This window comes from Gymnoscopelus braueri, assembly GCF_963280865.1.
Source record: "Gymnoscopelus braueri genome assembly, contig: SUPER_24_unloc_2, whole genome shotgun sequence".
NCBI classification, from domain to species: Eukaryota; Metazoa; Chordata; class Actinopteri; order Myctophiformes; family Myctophidae; genus Gymnoscopelus; species Gymnoscopelus braueri.
Genome location: NW_027660988.1, coordinates 110,001 through 136,606, shown reverse-complemented (window position 1 = coordinate 136,606; position 26,606 = coordinate 110,001). Strand labels below are relative to the sequence as shown.

The 26,606-nt window shown below is 41.8% G+C and overlaps 1 protein-coding gene across 1 annotated transcript in view; it reads right to left on the bottom strand.

Annotated features, from left to right (window-relative positions):
- The window catches only part of LOC308080987 (von Willebrand factor D and EGF domain-containing protein-like), a gene marked incomplete at both ends in the record, with an annotated part of 406,904 nt that overhangs the window by 380,117 nt on the left and 181 nt on the right, over positions 1 to 26,606 (bottom strand). The window contains 4 exon segments of the mRNA XM_080457391.1: positions 1,940 to 2,199; positions 3,334 to 3,399; positions 5,066 to 5,294; positions 9,626 to 9,813. Coding sequence (XP_080313517.1) covers positions 1,940 to 2,199; positions 3,334 to 3,399; positions 5,066 to 5,294; positions 9,626 to 9,813 — 743 coding nt within the window.

Genomic DNA, 26,606 nt, shown 5'->3' with positions numbered 1-26,606 from the left:
TATTAGAATATAGAGTTTTAACTTTTTAAACAAAAAATATCACTTACACTGATTACCAAACTTTTTTGGACGGACCTTTTAGAAGTATTATAAATTTAATTGTGCTGTTTACATTTTTTGCCCAATAAAATATTCAATCAATCAAAAAACACTATCTTTAAGAGGTTAAGCTGTGTGTGCAGCCAAGCGTCAAGGTGCTCTTGAGTAAAGGCAGCTAAAGTTCCACCACGGCCAGGAGGGATAAGTGAATAATGACACACACACACACACACACACACACACACACACACACACACACACACACACACACACACACACACACACACACACACACACACACACACACACACACACACACACACACACACACACACACACACACACACACACACACACACACACACAGAGAGAGTGTAGATCGGCCATTTTCAGAAACGATATTTGGTGTAGAGGGGAGAAAAAAAGGAGTGGACCTAGTACTGTATAAAGCCTTGGGGGACCCTGATCAACAAGGTATATATAGGGTTTAAGTGATTAAGCCCCATGTTATACTTTAAAACATGTTCAACAGTAGTGAAAATGATCTAAAAGCATCACAATGCGGTGTGAGCTAGTACTGTAGATCAGCTATTCTGCCACAGCATTAGACCCCGTATTATTACTGTATAATTATTAAAGTTGTTATATCATAATGATATAAGTGTAAAAAATGGGGAAAAATTTACTACAATCTACAAGCTCACCACCCATCACAATATGACGCATTGTGAGCTTGAAGATCAGCTATTTTCATCATTTTTGTTAACATTTAGAAAACTGGTAAAGGAAAATCAATATAATTGTTACAGTACAATAATCACAATCACAATATCGAGTAATGGAGGTATTTAGTCAGAATAAGGTACTTGATTTTGTGCAGCCCTATACCATGCCATGCCATAGCACAATTTAAATGACTAAGAATCCATTTAAATAGAAAGCATGTGGAGGGGAGAGAGTGAGGCTTGTCTAGGCTGGATCTGATTTCACATCTCTCTCTCTCTCTCTCGGCTGAACCGTGCCTTAGACAGGTCACCATGATCCATCGTTTAACCCCGTCCTCACCTGCACACGAGCGGGGTCAACCTCGTTCAGCATGCCTTTCCCTCACAGTGAGCCTGGCTCTCATTACTTCATATACTGTCCATTGGATCACATGTGGTTTGATTGAGTAGAACTTTTTTTTTGCAGCACAGACATGCAGCAGAAAATGCAATGGACCCTTTTTCAGCCTTCTGATTGGTCCCTGACTGACCAACCAGTAGGCTCCTTCCGCCTTGTCCCGCCTCCATCTAGTTGTTTATGCTGAATTTGTTATTTTAAAACATACGTATATATATATTTAAAATATATACCCAGTTTTTGGAAAGAAAACATTATTGTTCAATCACTATACTGCACCCGAGATGTTGCTTTTCACTGAGGCCAAGTTTAAAATAAGAATTGAATACATACATACATACAATATCAATATGAGGCAAATGAAAAACAACATTTTTAAATGGAAAGTGGATGGAGAGAGAGGATTTTTATCCAACCAAGCAACAGCAACCAATGGGTGCGCAGAGGGGCGGGACTGGACAAAGGGTATTATCTTTCAGGAAAGCTTGTAAGATCGGCTATTTTCACAATATGTTCGATGTCTCTGTTTTCTTTTGCAAATCGAACCCTGAGCATTAGTAATAATACTAGCAAGAGCGATACAGATAAAGCACTGAGGGGGGTTCTAGGGGGTCCCCAGCAAAATGTCAGGCAGACTAAAATCTTCTCTTATGGGGGTTCCTGACAGAAAACAATTTCAAACGGGCGGTCGATGTGTATCAATTCGGGGGTCCTTTGACGTGTAAAAAAAAACGTTTGAGAACCACTGCACTATAACAGCCTTATCAATAATCGTTACCGTCTCTCCCAGTCTGAAGTGGACTCCGTCCATCTCCACCATGGAGAAGGTCTTCGTCGTGGACTCCTGCCTGACCTCAGCCTTCATGCTGTGTCCGATGTGTCTGGCCCACACCACCCGGTAGCCCACCACGGTGGCCTGGTGGTCTGGGCCGGACGAAGAGGGGGAGCTGACCCCGACGAAGGAGCACCTCAGGTGGACGCTGCTGCCGAGGAGCTCCGGGGTGATGACGGGTCTGCTGGGGAGAGCCGGGAGGCTCGCTGGATATAGGAACACGAGGATGGTGATGAAGAAGCAGAAAGAAAGAAATAATCACTTTATTGACAATGTAAGTGATTTTTTTCCTCTTTCTTTTTTACAAAAAGTTTATTTTTAAAAATGTTAAAGCTCTTTATTCTGATAGTAATCTTTACATTTGAGTGTTTGTTCTGTAACAGGGGTCTCCCCGTCTCTCCAGCTCTTAAAGGGATAGTTCACCCCCGAAATGACTTTTTTTCCTATCAATTATACACCCCATGGAATTCACGGAGATTTTGTATTCCTAAACCAATAATTTGATGACCGGTGGCGGCTCCGGTAAGAGACTCAAAGTGTCAACTTTGAGTCTCCTACCAGAGACATTAGCATCTTTCCGCCGGTCATCAAATTATTAGGAATGTGACAAAAACAAAAACAAATCATACTTTTTTGGGTGAACTATCCCTTTGAGTAAACACAATACATTTAAAAATGTGTTGGGAGGAAACTGCATGCAGGTCCAAAAGCATACAAATCCAACCCCAGAGGATACCAATCGTTGTTGTCGGGAAGAAACCTTGTACCTTGTAAACCCTTTTGCACTACTTCATCATACAAGAGTGTGGCACTAAAGTAGTGAAAATAGCAGGTCTACAAGCTCACAGCACACAGCTTGTAGATCGGCTGTTTTCACTATTAGAAGACGTTTTTAAAATAAGAAGAAAGGAACGGTTTTGGACATACAAGGTTCCACCTGACAGCAACAAAATCTAATCAAATGGACCTGATACTGTATTTTGGCTAAGCAGTTCTCATTCCCATGTGAACACAAAGCACGTGCCCTCTTATCAGCCCTGTTTACTCTCTCTGCCAGGACACTCCATTCACACATACTCATAACAAGGTGTACTTATAATGAACCATTTCAGAATACATGCAGGCATATAAGAACAAAACTGAAATAATAGTAATAATAGTGAATGAATAATACATGGAATATAAGTTGTATTGGTGTTACACAGACACCCAAATCGTTTGGTGTCCATTTTATGTTGGGGTCTCCAATTTGAGCCATTGTTTTTTGTATTATTGTGTGGAGACCGTAACAGACCCTGATTAATGAAGTGTAAAGGGTTTTAAGTGGTTTATTCTTTCACCTTTGCATCGCCCATTGATCTCCACTTCACCCGGAGGACAGAGTTTTGGTCCAAATTCTGGTGAAACTGCAAAGAAATGTGAGGATTCATATATCAGTTCCATCAACCTGGAAACAAGAGCTTGAAACTCTGCTCTTCTGAACAAAGAATAAATACATGCATACATACATGCATTACATGATATCAGTAGAGTCTGTCACACTCTTGCAGATACCATGTGCATATTGTACAGAACACACCCTCATGCTCAATTTTTCAGGACAATTGTAGTCTGTGTGTGTGCATGTGCGTGCGTGCATGCGTGCGTGTGTATGTGTGTCTCACTGTGTCTGCTGTGACTCAAAGTGTACTCTATCATTGTCAAATCTCAACACAGTGCCATATGTTAGATCTGTAATCCCTGGCATGCGGAGTAATTTGATGCTCAAAGCCCAGGGCAAAAAAGGTCAACTATTGATAACAAGAAAATAGCCTCTCCTGCACAGAGTGAATGAGGACACAGTGAATACAGCAGTAAGTAGCAGTGTTAAAGTGGACAGTGAATACAGCAGTGAGTAGCACAGTGAATATGGACACAATGAATACAGCAGTGAGTAGCAGTGTTAAAGTGGATAGTGAATACAGCAGGACCTCCTGTTCAGAGTGGATACCTTCTTCAGGGGCGACTCAGATTCCATCAGAGCATTCACCCATGATGCACTGCTGTTAGTTAGCCAAGTTTTTTCTTGCATTTTATTCTTTATTGCTTGCTGCTTGAGGAGGGTACACAGCAAAAGGAGGGATACACAGTAGTCTCGTGTAGCCAGACAACTATTCCACAATCTCTGAATGCTATATAGAGTCTGGAACTACAACTCCCGAAATCCGAGAGAGGAAGCTGGCACTTCCGTTCACGAAAATATATTTTAAAATATCTTTACATTTTATTATTATTTCCATTTCTGCTAAGCAGCAAGCTAAATATACTTAGATGATTTGTATTTATATTAGGATAAATTTGCGCGACTGTAAAGACGAAACGGAAGTGGAGAGGAGGCTTCATATCCGGTTTGTATTCTAATCATGATCAGAGCTTCCGAGTCCCAGACTGTATGACCGAAAACATTTGAAAATTGTGGGAGGTAACAGTCTGGCCACGCGAGACTAGATACACAGCCAAATCCTTGGCATTTATTCATTACGAGTACATCAGATAACAGGATGTTGCATACATGGCCCGGAGTAGGCTGGCGCCCGTCTAGTATATAATATAAAATACTTTCTGTTAGAAAATCGATATCATCGGACGATACTAGCATAAAAATTGAAAATCCGAAAATATCGGTATCGTTTAAAAAAAAATGTTTTAATGAGTTACAGGAGTTCTTACTGTATGGTGTGGGTGATATGAAATGTGAGCTTACCATAATCACAGTAATCCTTAATCATATTCCATCATATTCAAGGGCTTTCGGAGAGAAATGAGACAGACTCCAGTCACTTTCAAATTAGAGCACTGCAGAGGGCAGGTGTGTGTCTGTGACCAGCTGACGCTCGTTGTTACCGACAATTAGTTTACTTTTGGTGAAAAAGCCCGCATATATCGGTATCGGTTGATATCTATAAATGAATAATAAATTAGGAGTTGGACAATGTCAGAATATCGGATATCGGCAATAAAGTCACTATCGGACATCCCTACTTTCTGTACTCCCACTTAGACATTTTCAGTAGCAGTTGCCCAGCAGCCTACCTTTAGCGCAGTAGCCCATGCAGCCCTGGGTGGGTTGCAGGTAGTAGATGAGGAACTCCCCACAGTTGCGCACAGTGATGGGGATGCGGAACAGACAGCAGTCCTTGGCGCTGCCGTGGAAGAACTGCCACGTGGCGCACGCCGAGAGCTGCCGCATCTCGCCGGGACGTGGCAGGGAGCCGTCTCTTAGCGACAGCCACACGGGCGCCTGGGTTCCGCAGCGGTTCATCTGCACACCAGAGAAACAATGGTTCATAAAATGGTTCTATGAAAGGCTAGATGCAGTGGTGGAAAAAGTACTCAAATGTTTTTACTTATGTAAAAGTATCAATGCTGCAATGTAGAAGTACTCTGTTACAAGTAAAAGTCCGGAATAAAAAAATTACTATTGTTATGTTTTGTAATAATAATCAACATTTTGTTTTCAAATAATTGTAGTGGAGTAAAAGTACAATATTTGCCTATTTTTTGGGGGGGGGTCAAAGTTCTTTGAGAAACCAGAAATGGTTCCTTAAAAAAAATGTTTTACATTTTAAAATCTTTCTTTGAGACACTTTTAGCATTTAACACATCCACCGCCAGAGGTTAATCTCATAATGTACTCACCAGTGCCAAGGTGTTTTTGTTGTTTTTTTGTTTTTTTCATGTCGCCATAGATCTTGTTAAAATCCTTAAGATTGAGCCGTGAACGGTCTGTTTACATCCGCGAGATCTCCCTGTATCTCCCAGTGAAAACCACGTGTCAAACGGGGCATCCATGTTTGAGTTAGAGCGGATTACGTTAAACAGTGAAATGCGAGGAGAAAAAACTACAGGAAGAGAATTGAGTTTCAGTTTCGTCTGTAGAATGGGAGCGGGCGTGATCGTCGAAACCGGATCCCAAATAATTCTATTTCCTGTCATCAAACCGGAAACGGAAGTGGATCAAAAAAATTCCGAAAGTGCACCCGGACCGCGCATGCGCGAAAAGACCGCAGCCCGTAGGACTACGGGCTCGGCGCTTAACCGTTGGATTTAACGGCCCGTAGAACTACGGGCCCGGCGGTAAAGGTGTTAAGCACTTGAGCATTCGTAGAAAATAGCCAGTCTACTAGCTCACAACACGGTGCAACGCAACACGTTGTGAGCTTGTACATCGTCTATTTGCGATAAAACAAGGAGTGGATCAGGTATAGACCCCTGGGTGGGGGTTCTTTATAGAACCATTAAAATGAATGGTTCTTTAAAGCGGTGTTTCTCAAAGTGGGGTCCGGGAGAGGGTTCATGGGGGTCCCCAGAAAAATGTTTTAAAATAACCGTTTAAAATGTTCAATATTTTCTAAATAATTGAAAGAAATGAAAAAAGAAAGAAGAAACATTTTAACGACATAAATTAAAAAAAAACATTTTCAGAAAGGAGTCCCTGACAGGAAAATGTTTGGGAACCACTGCTATTCAAAGAACCTTGGTCTGAAGTGAGTTTCTTTCTTGAGCTCTTAGCGAGGGAGCCACGGCGGCGCCTGGGTTCCGCACCGGTTCACGTGAGGAGAGATGAGAAGACGCAGGCGGTTATTAGCCGCAGCGAGGGGTGCAATTATCACCCTGCACCTGGCCTGGGGATGAGCGCTACAGCGGTGTGCCTCTGACATGATGGCAATCAGCTGCTCTTCGGGCCGCACGCAGAAAGATGTTTGATGTTTTTAACTGTTTCAAGGTTGTACCGTGCTGCACCATTTGGTGACACGCCGTACCCTCAGAAACCAGCGGTGGAAAGTGCGTTTAAATACAGTTTTGAGGTACTTGATTTTTTCCTTTTTCTATGCTTTATAACCCTGGCCTCACCTTTTTTCTGCCTTCATTGAGAGTCCACAGTTAACACCATTAAAACCGGGAATGCATCCGTGTCATTTTAGATTTTAGCGTTGGCAGTTCAAAAATAGCAGATCTACAAGCTCGCAGCGCTTGTAAATCTGCGATTTTTGAACATTTTTGAAAAATCTTGGAAGTGTTTGAAAATGTTTCAATAATCTTCTCTTCTGGGGGTCCATGGCACAAAACCTTTTCAAACGGTGGTCCGCGGCCAAATATGTATACATTTGGAGGTCCTTGGCACGAAAAAGTTTAAGAACTACTGATTTAGAAGGCATTTGTAGAATCGGCCTCAGGTCTTAATGGGTTAAGATTGGCAGGAAACCAGGAAGAGAGAGTTGGGACCCTGGGTCTCACCTTTTTCAATACTACTCCACTAACACTCAGAGGCAAATATTGTATTTTTTACCTGACTATAATTGTTTGAAAACTGTAGATACTATTTACTTTGCTGTTTACATTATTATTACAAAACATGCATTAATCACTTAAGCCCTATAGTATATTTCGGCTTATAAAAAATTGCAGATCTACAAGCTCACAAAGTGCCATAATGACCCGTTTTGGAATTTTGACAAATTTGGAGAAATCTGTGAACAATCTGCAACATGAGTACTGTAAGTAAAACTTTCAATGTAGGTATTTTACTTAACAGAGTACTTCTACATTGTGGTATTGCTATTTAACTTAAGTAAAACAACTTACTTATTCCACCACTGCCGAAAACACAATTAATTCATGCTTGCTAGAAAAAGAAAAAAGTGTTCAAATGAAGATTCAGTTTAGAGATTACATATTGTTTCAATGTTATGCTCCATTGATAGGAAAGCTAGTTGGCAAACCTATACTGTAGCACTAATACAGGTGGTAAAAGTTAATGAGTGTGCTCTTTAAACTTTAAGTACCATTAGCTCAAGATGTGACCGGACACAGGTACTAATCAGGTAATAATCATATAATTTACGCTCGTGTAAACACAGCTTTGGAATGTTTCAAACAAAAGCCACTTGTGTGCGAAGATGCTCATCTTCCCATTAGACTTAAGTTTACAGTTTAATGGAGTCTGTGTCTGTTGCCATCACTGTATTTAGACTGTTACAATGTTGCAGTCATGCCTGAATGGGTATGGAAAACAGAAGGTCCCTGTTTCGTCTCCCGGTCCCGGCTATGAGTCGAAGTGTCCCATGAGCAAGACACTTACGGTAAATCCTAACACTTTTCTGTTTTGCTAGTAGAAGCCATTCATCCCATGCTCTTTTGTCTATCAGTGGGCACTTGAATAATTGAAAAGATTAAAAAAACAGAAATCCATAATTTGTATTGTCTTATTCCGAATTCGAACCAAGGTCTCGCCTTTCTGTCAGGCAGTTCTATGGTAAAGACGCGCTGGAGACACACTCCTTTTCTCAGCGATAAGCATTGTGATTCAGCGCTCTCCTCCTAGTGTTATTTGGCAGAGCGCTAATGACCGCCTCAAGCACAAAATAGTTATTTGAATCCTTACCACAACCATGAGAAGTCCATGTTTACCATTGTTTCAGCTAGGGCTATTTGGCACAGCGACGGTTAATATGTTTGAATGTTGCTGGCATCAGTAAACAATCTGTCACTCAAACAAATGCTTTCTGTTGACATGGCCCCCCAAGCCAGTTTTTTTATTTGTCTATATAAATATCTTTATTAGTATCACGCAAAGTTGACATGTCAGAGCAGTTAAGACATGTTTTATTTTTCTCCCCATCCCTCCCCCATATTGTTATTGCTGTCATATTTTCCTTTCCAAAAAGACAAAGAAAAAAGAAAAAAAGAACAAAGAAGAAAGAAAACAAAGAAAAAGTCCAGACAAACAAACATGCATACATGATATCAAACTAGGTATAAACAATAGAATGTGAGATAGAAAATAAATGATAAATAAAAAATAAGAATAAACAATAGACAAAAACAAAAATAAATACATAAGTGAGTTATCCAAATGCAAAACATGTGTCACAAGCTTATGTAGGTAATACATAGAGTTGAAATGCTGTCATACATCACCGTCCATCAATCACATATCCCAGTGGTTCTCAACCAGTGGTCCAGGGACCACCAGTGGTCCTTGAGGGGGTTCCAGGTGGTCCCCAGCTAAATGATGGAAGAGGTGGTAACCAAATGGACCGTTACTGGGTAGATCTTTAACTCTTGAGAGTGTAAAATGAAACCAAATAGACTCTTACGGGTCCATTTGGTTTAATTTCACGCTCTCAAGAGTTAAAGTATTGTTAAACATCTGCATTACTTCATTTGCGAGAAGTCTACACAATTAGAGAACGCAGCAGAAAAGATCATAATTTGATCAACGTTTGCCTGTCATCTCTCCTATGCTATGGCACCAACATCAATACAGCATGAATTGAGGACGAAATCTCATCAACGACTACGAAATATTCAAAGTCTTGGGTCTGAGAATCTAAATCTCATCAAATGGTGGTCCGTGGCTCAAATGCCGAATAAAGAATGGACCGTGATATGAAAAGGGTTGAGGGTTGGGATATGTCAGGACATATCCCATTATAGATACACACAGGTTTCCTAAGCCAGTTTTTGTTGCAGTGTGAGTGGACTTGCCTGGCGGGTTGTAGGGCTGCATGTTCATGCTTAGTCTGCTTATTCCGATTTACACTTGTAAGTCGCTCTGGATAAAAGCCTAAATGCTAAGTTGTGTCTTACCTCCACACAGCTGGTGGGCATCTCAGCCGGCTTGTTGTTGATGTTGAAGCGATACCACCCGGGGGAGAGGGAGTGGTCACAGATAAGGTCCTGGATGGCCGTGTTCTGGATCTCCGTGGAATCAAAGTCCACACTCCGGTACGGGTTCCTCAAGGTGCGGTGGCCTCCTGGGGAACACTCTGGGGGGGCTGGAGGGCACAGAGGTCGAGAGGTGAGAGGGGGTATACACAGTACAATCTCAGTGGTTCTCAACCTTTTTTTGAGCTCTGGACCACTAACATATTTCAAACAATCCTGAAGGACAAGCCCACCCCACCTACTTACAATAATATTTAGCACTAGTCCATACCCGGGGATGTTGCACGGATGCACACTCAAACGATGTGCAGAAGACGTGACTTAGATGGGACCACAATGGGCACTACAGATCCCATAGCACGTGTCTGTGCTAATAAACAGCTTGAATTTGGGAAAAGTACAAAACAGCTTCAATTCATTCTAAGAACCACTGGGGAGAGAAATGCACGAGAATAGCCATGTTAACTGTGTAGAAGTCCCTGTCCTTATGGCACTGTAGCACGCTGATAGTCCAGGCAAAGTAGCATTTCCAGACAGACTAATTGTAAGAGATTTTTTTTCAACAGATATCATTTCTATGAGGTGTCTAGAACAACATACTAAAAGTCCTAAGAAATCCTAGATGCGGAAATATGTTTAATTCTCATCAATTAAAGATGTGTGCTAATACATCGAGAAAACTAAACACCCTAATGGGCTTTTTTTTCCTCTTTTGTCCTATCACAATGAAACTTTCCACAATGAATCTTAACATGAAAACTAAACTTTTTTGTATTACAAGTTTCTTTGAAACTTAATTTGAATATGCAAATTAGCTTAATATATATTGAATATGCCCAGATTTGCATATCACGAAAATTACTTTTCCCCAAAATGTATTATATTTACATTGTTGTTTGTTAATGATATCAAACACACTGATCAGACTTTCATGAACCATTTCATAAAAATATTGTGACTTCATAGAATAACATCAAAAACACCATTCATATGTATGACAAATGCATAAATCCGTCAAATCTTCCCCCAACCATCCTACTGCTAACGGTTGATGGCAATGCTGCTTTTGGACTGGCCTCTAACCTGAAACCTGCCCGGCTTGGTTGTACCTGCCGGGGGTATAACTCCCACCGGTATAGTCCTCAGGGTAACAGAGGCACACAAGCCTCCCCACCACGACAAGGTAGCAACAACAGGGGAGGTTCTTTTTGTGTTTTTTTCTTATTTGTTTTTTGTTTATTTTATTGTTCAAACGTGATCCTCAACTCCTTTTGTATGATTCTTTGTTCTTGCACCCCCTATTTCAGTTCTTGGCGTGCTTAGTTCTTCCGCTCTGGATCATAGTCATCAGATAAATCAGGCAACTGGGAATTTGTACAGCTAGTACCACAACATTCTCCGCATATGGTAGAGCAAGGGAGTCCATGATTTTTTGCATGCGCATCTCTTCGTGCTGCAGTCTTTCTTGCAGCTACAGCAGACCACATCAAGTAATTCTGGTGGTCCTGCAGGCTGATCAGTCATTATTGGCATGAATCTACCACCTATAACATGCCATCCCCAGTCTTCTGGACTCATGCTTTCACTTGTTCCTTTCCATTCATTGATCTGGTAGAACACACGGAGACTGTGGAACTTCACAGCTGATGATGTTCGTGGAAGAGTTTGAGGTTCCACTGAAGATGTGGTCTTCGATACTTTCTCACAGAATTGCCTGTGTCTCAGCATATCCAGCGATTCATCTTTGTCACCCCCATACAGTGAGACTAGAGCCTTTTCACCTGCTGCAACGATGATTCCTTTTCCTCTGACAGGCTGAACACCTTAGCTTGTTTGAGAAAGCTAGAGTAAGTTTTTACTTTTTTCAGTGCCAATCCCTTTCCCAAGCCAAATAGACGAGAAGTTGAATCACAGCCTAAAATAGCATGGATGAAGAGGAGATTATCACACACCTTTGGACCAAGTAGTTATTTTGTCTGCTTTATGCACCATATCCTTCTTGCTTTTGTTCCTTTCTTTGGTTCTGGTGCCAGAAACGGTTCCTGTGCATTTGGATCACAGATTTGGGCGGCCATAGCTGAGTGGTTAGTGAGCCCGCCTAGGGAGCCAGAGGCCCTGGTTGCCCCAGGTACGATTCCAGGCCACGCCAGCATATGTGTCGATGAAATGAAATTTGTCCCTGAGCAAGACTCTTAACCCCTAATTGCTCACAGGCCCTCATTGGAAAAAAGCCTGCAAGGACTTTCATGAACGTCCTGTTAAAAGGAATTATCCTGATGTAACAAGAGTACTAATAAATCTGTATCATCTCCTACTAGGACCGTGTCTTTGGTTCTGGCTGAGGCAATGGCGGTTTGGACAATGAGCACATCAGCATCATTCTTTGCATTGTCTGTGATGCACCCAGCCCTCTCTAGTTTATTACTTAGATAAACCAAGAAGCGTTGTTTATTTTCCTTATTGTTAAGGAACTGGTCCTTTTTGGATTGGATGATCATGTCACCAGAGAAGTGTACAGTCACGCCGGGACTAACACCAGTTTGTTGCAGTTGGGTGGCATCTTTTATTGTTGGTTCGTCTTTGTAGCCATCAAAGACTATGACAGCAGCATAAAGCAGATCGTCTATTTGGCTTGGGAAAGGGATTGGCACTGAAAAAAGTAAAAACTGACTCTAGCTTTCTCAAACAAGCTAAGGTGTTCAGCCTGTCAGAGGAAAAGGAATCATCGTTGCAGCAGGTGAAAAGGCTCTAGTCTCACTGTATGGGGGTGACAAAGATGAATCGCTGCAGGATATGCTGAGACACAGGCAATTCTGTGAGAAAGTATCGAAGACCACATCTCCAGTGGAACCTCAAACTCTTCCACAAACATCATCAACTGTTCACAGTCTCCGTGTGTTCTACCAGATCAATGAATGGAAAGGAACAAGTGAAAGCATGAGTCCAGAAGACTGGGGATGGCATGTTATAGGTGGTAGATTCATGCCAATAATGACTGATCAGCCTGCAGGACCACCATTACTTGATGTGGTCTGCTGTAGCTGCAAGAAAGACTGCAGCACGAAGAGATGCACATGCAAAAAACATGGACTCCCTTGCACTGCCATATGCGGAGAATGTCATGGTACTAGCTGTACAAATTCCCAGTTGCCTGATTTATCTGATGACTATGATCCAGAGCGGAAGAACTAAGCACGCCAAGAACTGAAATAGGGGGTGCAAGAACAAAGAATCATACAAAAGGAGTTGAGGATCACGTTTGAACAATAAAATAAACAAAAAACAAATAAGAAAAAAACACAAAAAGAACCTCCCCTGTTGTTGCTACCTTGTCGTGGTGGGGAGGCTTGTGTGCCTCTGTTACCCTGAGGACTATACCGGTGGGGGTTATACCCCCGGCAGGTACAACCAAGCCGGGCAGGTTTCAGGTTAGAGGCCAGTCCAAAAGCAGCATTGCCATCAACAGCAGTAGGATGGTTGGAGGAAGATTTGACAGATTTATGCATTTGTCATACATATGAATGGTGTTTTTGATGTTATTCTATGAAGTCACAATATTTCGATGAAATGGTTCATGAAAGTCTGATCAGTGTGTTTGATATCATGAACAAACAACAATAATATAATACATTTTGGGGAAAAGTAATTTTCGTGATATGCAAATCTGGGCATATTCAATATATATTAAGCTAATTTGCATATTCAAATTAAGTTTAAAAGAAACTTGTAATACAAAAAAGTTTAGTTTTCATTTTAAGATTCATTGTGGAAAGTTTCATTTTGATAGGACAAAAGAAAAAAAAAAGCCCATTAGGGTGTTTAGTTTTCTCGAGTTATTAGCACACTTGAATTGATGAGAATTAAACATATTTCCGCATCTAGGATTTCTTAGGACTTTTAGTATGTTGTTCTAGACACCTCATAGAAATGATATCTGTTGAAAAAAATTCTCTTACAATTAGTCTGACTTTTGGGTCTAAAATGGGCTAGATTGCCTGGACTATGAGGGCTACTGGAGGTTGTTGCTGACACAATATATGAGAGACTGTTTGCAAATAATGAGGTGGGACTGTTAATCATTAGCTCAGCGTTTTCACTCTCACTCCCACCACATCTTGCACATGCCTGCCCTGCACCATGCTAGCTGGTACCTGGGCTCTACTGTACAGTTCACTGGTATTGCTTTAGGAGGAGCTCTCCTGCACGCTGCTTGCACCCATAACTGTGTCACTCTTGCTGTGCAAATAATAGGTTGGGCAAGGGTTGCCTAATGCTTTAGACACCCTTCATTAATTGACATGGTCAGTCCATTTGGCCAAACATATTCAAATAGGCTCATTATTTATCATATATCCTGTCAAATGGTGTGATTTTCACCTTGCAGAGGAAACCATGCAAGGCACCTACTGTACCTATTCATCAGGAGCAGAAAGGGGGTAAGTGTCTTGCTCAAGGACACTGTGACACTAACCGAGAGCCAGGAATCAAACCAGGCAACCTTCCGTTTCCCAATGGAAGCTTCTGTGCTTTATAAATAATTATTTAAGAATAAACTCCCATTTCACCTAAGACAGGCAGCCTCTGTGGATAGCTTTAAAGCACAGCTCAAGACTTTTGATTGATTGAATATTTTATTAGGCAAAAAATGTAAAACAGCACAGTTACATTTAAAATACTTTGTCTAACAGGTCCGTTCATGAAAGACCTTGCGGTCTTGTTTCCAATGAGGGCCTTGGTATTCAATTCATAGACATATATAGTGGCACCACAGTTCGAATATCAAGACCTATTTCTTCACTCTTGCTTTTAGTTGATTTTTAAATCTCTGTGTTGTTATTCATGTCCTCACTGTTTTGCCTGATTCACTGCCTTTTTTGCTTCTATTTTAATGTTGTTTTATGTAAAGTAAAGTAAGTTTACCAGTAAAGTAGAAGTTCCTCAAATTTGTACTTTGTTACTTTCCACCACTGCACTGAGATAACTGTGCACCACTGAGGAAGAACTGTCTGTGTGTGAGAGGCCTGAGCCCAGGGGTACAGCATCCTTCTATAAAGAGGACAGCACAATTAGACAATTGACAACACCTGCCAATTGCCGAATCACCCCCTGTCTCCACCCATAGCAGTCTTAGTTGAGTGAGAGTTCACAGAAATGCTAATAAACATTTGGGGAAAGTGTAAAATTGGCTTCCTCCCTCTCTTCGTATGCCAATGGTCCATGTACTGTACATATTCAAGTTCAGGTCCATAGACCATATTCACACGGCGGCCATGTTGCTATTAAGTTAATGAAGTGCCACCCCGGTTGCCACGGCGACGGGGTGGCAATTTCAATGTAAAATTCCATAATGGCCACCGTGTGAATATGGTCAATTGGTCAACCCACTGAGAAAAACAGATGAGGGCAGACGGAATGACAGTTTGAGGTTTCCTCATTCAACCTCATAGGATAGTAGTATTGGGAAGGCATAACACAGTGATTTCTTCTTTTTTTTTACATTAATGATCTTAAAGCCACTGAAAATAGCTGATCTGCAAGCTTATAACGCGTCATAGTGTGCACCTTTTATTCTGAAAAAACACTCATACCATAGCAAATGATGGTGATTTTGGACAAAATGTTCAATGGGAACGGCGTGCGTGTGAGCTCAGGTGTTTGGGCATGCGTGTGGGCGTGAAAATACATAGTGAGGGTAGAGGGACAAGGCAGTGAAAGCCAGTCATACTTAATATCACTAAAACTAATCTATTGCCACACTGGTACAGTAAGTCTTACCTTTCCACAATGAACACATACTGGGGACCTATGTTCCCCGCTTTCCTAGGAGAGCTGGGAATATAGGACCTAACCTAAACCTAACCCTAACCATAACCTTAGTGGGGGAACATAGGTCCGGGGAACATAGGTATGACCCCCACATACTGTATAGTACAGTAAAAGAACCAGTAAAAAGCACTGAATCGAGGCTTTAATGATACACAGTCTAGAGCAGTGTTCTCAAAGTGGTGTCCGGGGATCCCCAGGAGTCCTTGAGGGGGTCCCCAGCTAAATGAGGAACAGTTTAAACACTTATTGTGCGGCTATTTGAAAATAGGCCATCTTCAAGCTCACAACGCATACGCATCGCATAGACGTGTTGTGAGCTCGTTTTCAAAATATTTTGACAAATGTTCTCTTATGGGGTCCCTGGTACAAACCTTTTTTTTCAGATGGGGGTTCTGTTGGCCAAATACATACATTTGGGGGTCTTTGACATGAAAATGTTTGACAAGCACAGGTTTTATAGTTCACTGGGAACTAGAGGAAAGTCAGTGAAAGCTTCTGGAGTCTCATTGGGCTTAAGAAGGGGTGAGGTGAGGCTATTTTCAAAACACAGTGAATTAGGGCTTTAGGGATTTAGGATGCATTGTGTCAACAGAGACAGCAGGGGGGAGGGGAACCAGTGTCAAACCTGTGACTCCTTCAACATGGGCTTAGAGGAGCCGAGGGGAGATTATTTCCTGCACTTTCTTCAGTTCACACCTACAGTAGACTATGTACCTCCGTCTGGCCAAAAATAACACATTGGAGCTCTAATCCAGTAAATTGTTGCTGTCGGGTAGAAAACTTGTATGTCCAAAACCGTTACTTTTCAGCAAATGGTCAAAAAAGAGCTTGTGTTCCAATGGATCCAATGTAGATATTATTTAGTCACAAGCTCTTGTTAATACTTGTTGGTTCAATATGTATAAAAGCCACAGACATAATTAACCACTTTAACATAAGAAAATAATAATAAAATAACAGCAAAAATAGCACTTTTATGCAACACACTTGTATGCCGAAGTAAGCATACATTTATGAAAAAAACATGAAGAAATACAAGATTTCTGCCCCTAATCCAGTAAATAAAAGCCTGTGAGAAGTGAATAGCGGTCAGGGAGAGTTAGTGGTAAGTGCAAATGAGGTGAGGTCACACCGTTTTAAAAACACAGGCAATTGCGGCTTCGCGACTTAAGACTCAATGGGAACTGCATGTGTCAACACAGATGGGGAGAGGGCAAAGGTGATGAAAAATTGCTTCACCCCAGTGCTCTTAAAACAGCAACAGGCGTAATCCGAAGAAAGGTGAGAATAGCTGCCACTGACAAGAGCTACCTTCCAACCAAGAAAGACAATTAACTAGTCAGGAAGAGTGAATTTCAACCTGGCCCCAAATATAATGGGGAACGTCATTATAGAAGAATACTTTGAAACATGTTCACTTTTTCCTGGGACAATTTGCTAAATGTTTCCCAAAAAATACACAATTTTCCACATTTTAAAAGACGGCAAAAAATGCTGATTTGCAAGCTCTCAACGTGCCGCCATGCCATGCTCGGGAACGTAGTGAGGTTGGAAGGGCAGGAAGGATCACTTCACCAAGCAGAGGTTATCTAAATCACTAAGAATAACATGCATTCCTTTTGAGCTCCTCTCTTCTCTCCAAACCTGCCCCGGGACGGGACCCTGCAGCCAACCGTGCATGCATGACCACACTTCTGAACATGGTTTGCAGATGGAGCCTGAAGAAGCTTATTTTTGGGGGTAGGGGGGGTATTATTTGAGCAGAACGTGTAATTTGCAACATTTTACACATATAGCCTTAGACGTCACACTTTTTTTGCCACAACGTAATTGGAATGCTGCTGCATTTTGGCTACACCAGTGGTCCTCAACCTTTTCAATTTCAAGGTTTTTTTATTCTAATTTTTAAATTTAAAAGAAACAATCATCAGTGTCTGATTTGATTTTGGTAAAAGATATACAAGTAAAATCACAATATAACTTAAACCCAGGATAACACGTTATGAATAATGAAACACTTGTTTCCAATGTGGTCCTGCAGCATAACTAAAACTAAATAGTCCAATAAATGACATAGCACCAATAAATGACATAGAGTAGCACCAATAAATGACATAGCACCAATACATTTTAGCACAACTAAATGGACAAAGAGGTTTCACTTCCTCCACTGTGTTCACACTATCTGTTACTACGTAGCCCAGTACAATAGCTAGAAGCCCCTCTTAATTCATGCTACATCAATCCTGAAGCCATACTGCAAGCCAGGGGTCTTCAACGTTTTTTCAGGCAAAGGACCCCTTAGCTGAGAGAGAGATGAAGAAGGGACCCCCCACTACATACAGTATAAAATTGTGTTGCAGATTAAACTTTGTCAAGATAGCTTCATAGACTTCATAGACACCACTGTCCTTTCTAATAATGTTCGATTCATGTTAATGTGTATTTTCAGACATTTAACCACTTAAACCCTCTATACTTAGTAAACTTGTCTTGACCTGATTTGGCTCTGCAATTGGTAAAAACATTGCAGATATAGAAGCTAACAATGCAACGCAACAGCGTTTCCCAGAGGAATAGGTAAGCTACTGTAGGTTTCAAGATTTGGCGGCCCCTCTGTAGTAATTCTGAGGACCACCTAGGGGTCCCGTACCCCCCGTTGAAGACCCCTGCTGTGAGCGACAGTAGCATGCTACGTTCCTACTATGCAAGCTTCTAAACTGCCGTTCGGGGGACAAATGATGTTGTTTTAATTGAATTGCCTTAGGTCAACACAGCCCCTTTTCTCAACAAACCTGAACAAAAGGCAAAAAGCCTGTCCTTTCACTTGTAAACGAACAAACTCGCTCCCCATTCAGTGTTTGACTTTCATTGCGGAGGGTGAGGCACTGGAGTGGAAAAAAACAAACAGTAGCTGCTGTGTAACCTGCCCGAATACAGTCAAAAAGCCCCCCCGACAGACAGTGAGAGGACCCCTTGAAAGACACAAGTTCCCACAAATGCCCTGTTCCTGCTCACACACACCTTGTCTGGGAGATAGCTAACGAGAGGTGAGGTCACAGGTCCTTCAAACAACCACGTTTTAGACAGTGGTGGAAAGTAAGTGCTGTACCTTTACTCAAGCCACACAAGTGTAAAACAGGGCTTACTGTAAGTGGCTAAAACTTGTACTTGAACATAATTTTGAGTTACTTATACTTTACTCCATTTTTCGATAGCCTACTTTATACTTCCACTCCACTACATCTCAGAGACAAATATTGTCATTTCTACTCAATTATTTCAAAATGTTAGTTACTTTGTAGATTTTAATTATTATTACAACACATGCGTTTATGCGAGTACTTATATTCTGATGCCAATTATTTTTTTACTCAAGCAAAATTCTTAATACAGGACTTTTACTTGTAACAGAAACATTGTGCATACATTATGGTATTTCTACTTTTAACAGTACTTTTTTTCCCACCACTGCTTGCTTACATACATGTGCCCCTTTCCAGCTCACACACCTTGTCTGGGAGCTAGCTAACAAGACGTGAGGTCAAGGGGTCGTCCAAACAACCAGGTTATTTTTTTCTTTTTTAAATGACAACAGGCGAGACTTCAGCTGTCCCAAATCCCAGACTTTAATGAGTTTACAGAGTCTGGAGGGGGGGGGGGGGTCAGTCAGAGGGGGTCCCAAAGTGGGTTTAAGCCAGTGTTTCCCAAACTGGGGTCTGGGGGAGGGATGGCAAAAGATCACAGGGGGGTGTGTGAGGACTTGTCTGTTTGGAGGTGGTTTGATTGATTGGATACTTTATTAGACATAAATGTAAACAGCACACGGTACAGTCAGACATTTGGGTCCTGGTACATTTATGTTATCCTTTGGTACAACATGTATCAAATCATAACTTGTATTTGGGTCATTATATTGTCAAAATCAGTGAAATATAGTCTGCATCTTTCAAGATCTTTCAAAAAGTTATTTGTAGTGCGAGAAGTATATATAGGGCTTAAGAGGTTTACTATACATGTTTGAAAAATACAAGAGACCGTGCGCGTGCGTGCATGCATGCAGGAGTGAGGGGTCTCAGCTTGTGTCAGATGTAAGTAGGGAGTGCTCCAAGGAAGAAGGAAAAAATGTTTGGAACCACTGATTTAGGCGGATGGGGGGAGGGTGATGGTGTTGAAGGTAAGCTAATGAATTGGACCCCAGGGATAAGGAAAGATCTCCCTGGAAGACTCCAGTGGCCCAGACGTGCTTGGCTCTGCGCTACCTCCTGTTTCTGGGTAAAGAAGATTAAAGCGAGAGAGCAGCATGTTAACATAACTGTGGCGGTAGGGTCCGTTCCCCCCCCCCCCCCCCCCGAGGCCCGGACTGACTGTCACTCACTGTTAGAACAACAGAGACAGGCCTGCGACCAGCTGGTATTAATTAACCCATTAAGGCCTGAGGTTTCGATTCTACAAATGTCTTCTAAATCAGTTCTAAAACAGTTTTCTGGAAAAATGCATGTTGTTATATCAGTGGTTGTCAAGGACCTCCAAAATTATATGTATTTGGCCGCCGACCCCCATCTGAAAATATTTTGTTCCAGGGACCCCCCAGAGGCAAAGATTTGATTTACAAATGTTTGCTTTAATTGCATATTACTGTATTGTCTCTTTTTTTATTCTGTCATGTCTATTTTGAATGTATGTTTTGTTCTTTGCTTTAAATAAATATATATATATATATTCAAAGATTTGCAAAAATGTTCACGATTTTTCAAAAATAGCAGATCTACAAGTACATGAGCTTGTATATCTGCTAATTTTGAATAGCCAAAGTATAAAATAATGGTTTAAGTGGTTACACAGATGCATTCTCAGTTTTAATCGCTATTAAGAGTTTTGTTTTCAAACTTGTATTAGCCCCAGCGTCCCAAATCTACGGCAAGTATTTCTATGCCACATTTCTCTTTTGGTCTGAAAACACTTTGAAGCCCATCTAGACCAGCGATCCTCAACATGTGGGCCCACTGGGGGGCCACGAGGGCGTTGAAACTGGGCCCCCAAATAATTGGCAAAACCCTTGATTTTTATGATCATCAACACTTTCAAGATTTTCAAGTGGGCCCTGCTCCAGAAAAGGTTGATAACCAATGCTCAAGACCCTAAACCTACAACTTCATCACACACCAAAAAAAGGGGAAAGAAATCTATATTTCTTGGCATGTTGGTACCAGATGGATGAGCTTTGACACACACAGGACGGTGGAACAGGTATGAAAATGCTTTCGATAATCACAGGAAAAGTACTGCAAAGTCACTGTGGCATGCACTGTTTCATAGCAGTAAATCCTAAACATTTGGGACTCAAAAGCCAAGCCATTGCTTGCAGAATGTGCTTTCCTCCTTCGCTGATCAGTGCCAACACTTTGCTGCACATAAAACCAGTGGTGGAAGAAGCAATCCGATTGTATACTTACATAAAAGTAGCAATACCACAAGAAACATACTATATTAAAAGTACGGCCCTGGCCTCCCTAGGTTGGCAGAGGGAAGGTAGTGCCCAGGATTACATAGACAATTGGCACTGGGTGTAAAAAATGGGGTTACAAAATTGTGGGATAAAAATGTAAGTAAAAAAAAAGAAAGAAAACAAAAGTACCAAAGTAAAAGTACTGAAATGTTTTCGAAAATAGCTGATCTACAACCTCACAATGTACCTTATGGGCTTGCAGTTTGGCTCTTTTTGATTGGCCAAAGCATAAAAACGGGCTTTATTGGTTATAATCGAAGAAAATGTTACATTTTCCTCTGAAATTTGTGGAGTAGAAGTATAAAGTATTGAAAAATGGAGACACTCAAATAAAGAACCTCTAGTAGAGTACTTGATTAAATATACTTTGTTACTTTCCACCACTGCATAAAACCATGCTTTGCGACATTCCTTTTAAGATGTGTTTCCACTGTAACCCCCCCTAAACACATGGCACTGATGTGTACACACACATTACTCTCATAAAAGGACCACAATGGAAATAAGCTCTCAAAGTGTTTTTGTGTTTTATCCTTTTGACAGATATGTAGAAATATATCGTCATGTACTGTAAATGCAGTTTTGTCAATAAAACATCAATCAATCAATCAATCAGTCAGTCAGTAGATGGGCTATTTTCTCCGCACGTTCGCATTTTGTCACCATTCTTTTTGCGTTTTATGACATGCCCAGAATAGGGACGCTAGGGTTCAAAGTGGTTAATGATTAATTACCATATGTGACTGTTCCCAAATTAGATTCATATAAAAGGTTAGAGTACTTGAGTACTGATGGTGCAAGAGGTGTCTTTAAGCACTTGAGACATGGTGGGAATGCTAAAATATGTATTTGGGACAATACATTAATATATAATATCTACAGGTTGGCAGACCTGCTAATCTAACTCTCTGTCTGTCTGTCTGTCTGTCTCTCTCCCCACACACTCCCTATGCACACAATAATGTACTGAATGGAGTTACACTACTTTAACTCGCATCGTTGTAAAGCCATCCTTTTCAGTGACATTCCTTTTATATTGTCACTCCTCCACCATAGTGGGGCGACCCCCCCTGTAACCACAGGTAACCAATGTCCAAACATTCTGTGACAGGCTCTCATACAATTAACTGCACTGGTTCTCAAAGTGGGGTCCGGAGACCCCCAGGGGTCCTTGAGGGGATTCCAGAGGAACGTGTGAGAGAAGGCCCCATTTCATTTTGTCGCGTTGTCAGCTCCTAGATCGGCTATTTTCAAACTCTTTCTTGTCCTGGCACAAGATGATATGTCCTTATTTGCGGTATTTGCATAATATACAGTGAAATGTGACGTCTGCATTCAACCCATCCTAAGAATCAGGAGGCAGCGCCTCTGGGAGCAGTTAGGAGTTGAACTGTCTTGCTCAGGGACACTTCCATATAGATCGGGGTGCAAACCGGGGACCTACTGTTTCCCAGGCGGCCTCTCTACCCACTCAGCTACAGCCACCCCGATATCTTTTCAAATGGGGGTCAGCGACTAAATACTTATCAACTCGGGGGGGTCCTTGTCTTAAAGAATGTTTGAGAACCACTGATTTACCAATACCGGCGGTGCAGAAAGGTTTGCTGCTGTGATGGGAGGTAGTGATGGGTTCTGCCCACCCAGGACACTTGTTTTTATGACCCTCTGTGTCGCCTACTTTACGACTGCATTCTTTGATCCTCTCTGTGACATTGTTTCACAAACACAGGGATCGGGGACACGTTTTTATGGGTCGTCGTGAGTAAATAGCCCCCTTGTTTCTTTATTTTTCTTTTTACAATAACATTAAAAAGGTTTTCTAAGATTTTCCATAAACATAAAAAGTCCAACAAAATTACAACAATTCAGAATTCTTTTACAATTTTCTAACAGAGAGAATGGCTGATCTACAAGCTCACAGTGTATCGATGTGACATGCTGTGAGCTTGTAGATCGGCTGCATTTTCTCAATTTGTAAATGGTTCATTCATAATGTTTTGGTGGGTCCTGGGGACACACCATATTTCTCTTTTGGGTCTCAAGATGAAAAGGTTTGTGAACCCCTGGTCTGTGACAACACTGGCATCTCAGGCGGGTGGCTGTGATTGGACAGGGATGCCATCAATCAATCAATCAGTGCCAGGATTTCCTAGTTTATTTTCGAAACATCTTTAACTTTGACTGAGTTAACAGCCCAATAACTACCCCATGTTTATGGAGCTGTCTGTCACGGGCAGATGGCTGCAATTCTTTGCATTCTACTGACATTATACTACACTTACTCTAGGTTTTTTACTGATGCCACTTTTTGAACCCCGCTATCTCCAGTGATCTATGCACCTGCTGCTGAGTTTGTTTTTCTAAAGGCATCCATCCTGTTTGATGTCAGCCGTCAATTGGTTAACGCTCACAAGCCAGTTTAAGCAAAGATGCTTCCTCTAAACCTTTTTTTTAATTTCAAGGAACCACAGTTTGATATGCATTAGACCAGTGGTTCCCAAACCATTTCAGGAACCATTTTGGGGTCACACAGACCCATTTTTATGGGTCGCGAGTTAATGTCACTTTTTTCTTTGTTTCCTACATTTAGTTTGTTTTATTATTATATTAAAAAAAAAAAACACACAATTTTAGATCTGCTATTTCCACTAGTTTGGGTCCCAGGGAGACATAAAATGTCTCTTTCCTGTGTTGAGCTAAAATGTTTGGGAACCAGTACCTTAGGCCACGGATTTGATAGAACTTATATCTCCAAGACTCCAATATACTGTACAATCCTCAGTGTTCATTGGCTCGGTAGCAGGTCTGAACCGGAAACACACACATGCGTTTCCTGTTCAAATCTGCTGCTGAGCCAATCAAACGAAGCTGTGGGAAAATGGCACAGGAAACGAGTAGGCCTATGCCACCTTCTCAAAACTGGAACTACAGTCAGTTATGCCTATTGTGTTCACATACTGTAAACTCTGTCTATATGCAGTGGTTTCTAACCCCTAGACTCCCAGTGGTGGGCAGGCACTTTTCATTTACCCCTGCAACCCCAGAGCACCCACATCTTTGAGAACTGTTAACCTGCCACAGCTGTTCGCTGCTATTCATTAAGCTCCATCCCTCTGGATTGAGGGGGGGGGGGCTAAGGTGTAAATCAGATGTAGATCCAAGGCTAGATTTCCCCCTGACCCAAACATTAAAAAACATGCATCCGATTTTTAACTCAGTTTTGGCACAGCTCCAGTCAAGTTGAGCCAGATGTATTTATAAAATACCTTTAGACCAGTCAGTGACGCGAACAGCCTTTTTGCATGTAGTTGGGGGAAGCCTCGCCCCGGAGGCGCGCCGACTCAGCAGACCTTGAGGCCGAGGAGTCTCGCCCGAGCGCCTCCAGGCGCGAGTGCCCGCGACGACCGGCCGATGGTCTGCTAGTCGACTAAGCGCCGTCCGAGTTATGTACCGATAGGCACAGAATCATAAATGATGTTGTGGGGACTGCGTTTGCCCCAACTGCCACTCAGTGCACTAACATAGCTCGCGTCGCCAGGCTCTCTCCCCACCCGCCACCCCGCCCTCTTGCCTTCAACTACATGCAAAAAGGCTGTTCGCGTCAGTGACGTGCGTCTCAAACATTTTGATGTCAGGGACCCCCAAATTGATGCGTATTAAACCGCAGACCCCACATTTGAAAGTATTTGGTGCCAGGCCCCCAATATGAGAATATCTTTTTTGAGAGGGAGATGAAGCAGGGACCCCCACTATATATTTTATAAATTGTGTTGCAGATTAAACGGTCATAGATTTCATAGATAGCTTCATAGACTTGTTTGACACCACTGTCATCAGTGTTGATGGATTCATGTTCATGTGTATTTTCAGACAGTAAACCACTTAAACCGTCAATACTTCATAAACTTCACCTTTCACTCTGTACTTGGTTTACAATTTTTTCCCCTCTACACCAAACCTCTTTGCCAAAAATAGCTGCAAGGCGTTGTAATCTTGTAGATCGGCTATTTTTGGCTAAAGTTCTCCACAGAATAGGGATGCTAGGGTTCAAGTGGACCGGACCCCCTGTTTAAGACCCCTGGTCTATACTGTAGATGGGTAGAGAAATTAACCACTTTAAACCTGCCGTCCCTAGTATGTTGTGTATGTAATAAAGAGAAATTATGAAAAATTATCTTAAGGTCCACAAGCTCACAACGCATGATCGCATCACAGTGTTGTGAGCTTGCAGATTGCACATTTCCTGTACCTGTTCCTTATTTTGCTGGTAATCCCCTGGAACCCCCCAACCCAGAACCACTGCCTTAGAAATAAATCTTGTCTGATTCAGTAGACGTTTGCACAAAAAGGAAAACATTCAAATGTTTATAAACAGGAGAAAGTAATCAATCTGAAAGTGCCATGGCTGTCTGGGACAAGGGCAGACCACATGGATCTTTTTACACAGCCAAAGGAGAAGAATGAATGAGCTGGCTGAGCTGAGCCAAGGATGGACTTAGAGATGAGATGAGATGCTTCTCTGTTGAAAGGCTCATCTAATCGTCCAGGTGCTGAGTGATGGGTATGAAGGACTCACCACCCCCCACGCTCTCACACACACACACGCACGTTCCCCATGGCTGGCTGACATGTCCTCTGTGGTTTGAACATGAAGGTTGTCTCTTTAGAAAACAGTCATTACTGACCTCACTGCTTACTGACTGACTGACTGACTGACCAACCTACTGACCAACCTACTGACTGATGTCTTAATGAGTGAGTGAGTGAGTGAGTGAGTGAGTGAGTGAGTGAGTGAGTGGTAGCCTTAGATCAAGACAATAGTAGATGTATTTTATCGATTTTTGACATTTTTAAATCTACGAGAGTCTCGACCACCCAGTTTGCCCTGGAATGTCAGTATTATGTCACCAGTAAAGCCCATATTTCTGTAAACATGTACAAATGCAAAAACATATAAGGTGCTTACCCGCTTGCCCCAAATGTTAACTAGGTGTCCGGGGTATTTGTGCAATGTATTAGACCATATCTTTCAATAAAGAAGTGTTTTAATCCCGTCTGTGACCGATTCTGTCGGAAATTCCCATGGGCGGTAGTGACGGGACGCATCCGGTGAAAGCCGGAATTACACTCAATGTAAACAGGAAGTAAACGAGGGGGGGGGAATGCTGTTCGGCCACAAACGGGATTAAAACACTTCTTTATTGAAAAATATGGACTAAAACATTGCACAAAGACTCCGGACACATAGTCAACATCTGGGGCAAGCGGGTAAGCACCTTATATTTTGCAATTTTACATGTTTGGAGAAGTACAGGATTTACTGGTGACATTTCAGGGCAAACTGGGGGGGTGGTCGCTAAGACTCTCGTAGATACGAAAGTAAAAGTCAGACTCGATAAAATACATCTACGATAGTCTTGATCTAAGGCTAGGTGAGTGTCTGTCTGTCTGTCTGTCTGTCTGTCTGAGACTGACAGACTGATAGCAACTGTCAGAGTGGCTGCCTATACGAACAGACTGAACTAACTAAACTAAACGGGCTCGGCTGACTGATTTATGGACCGATTT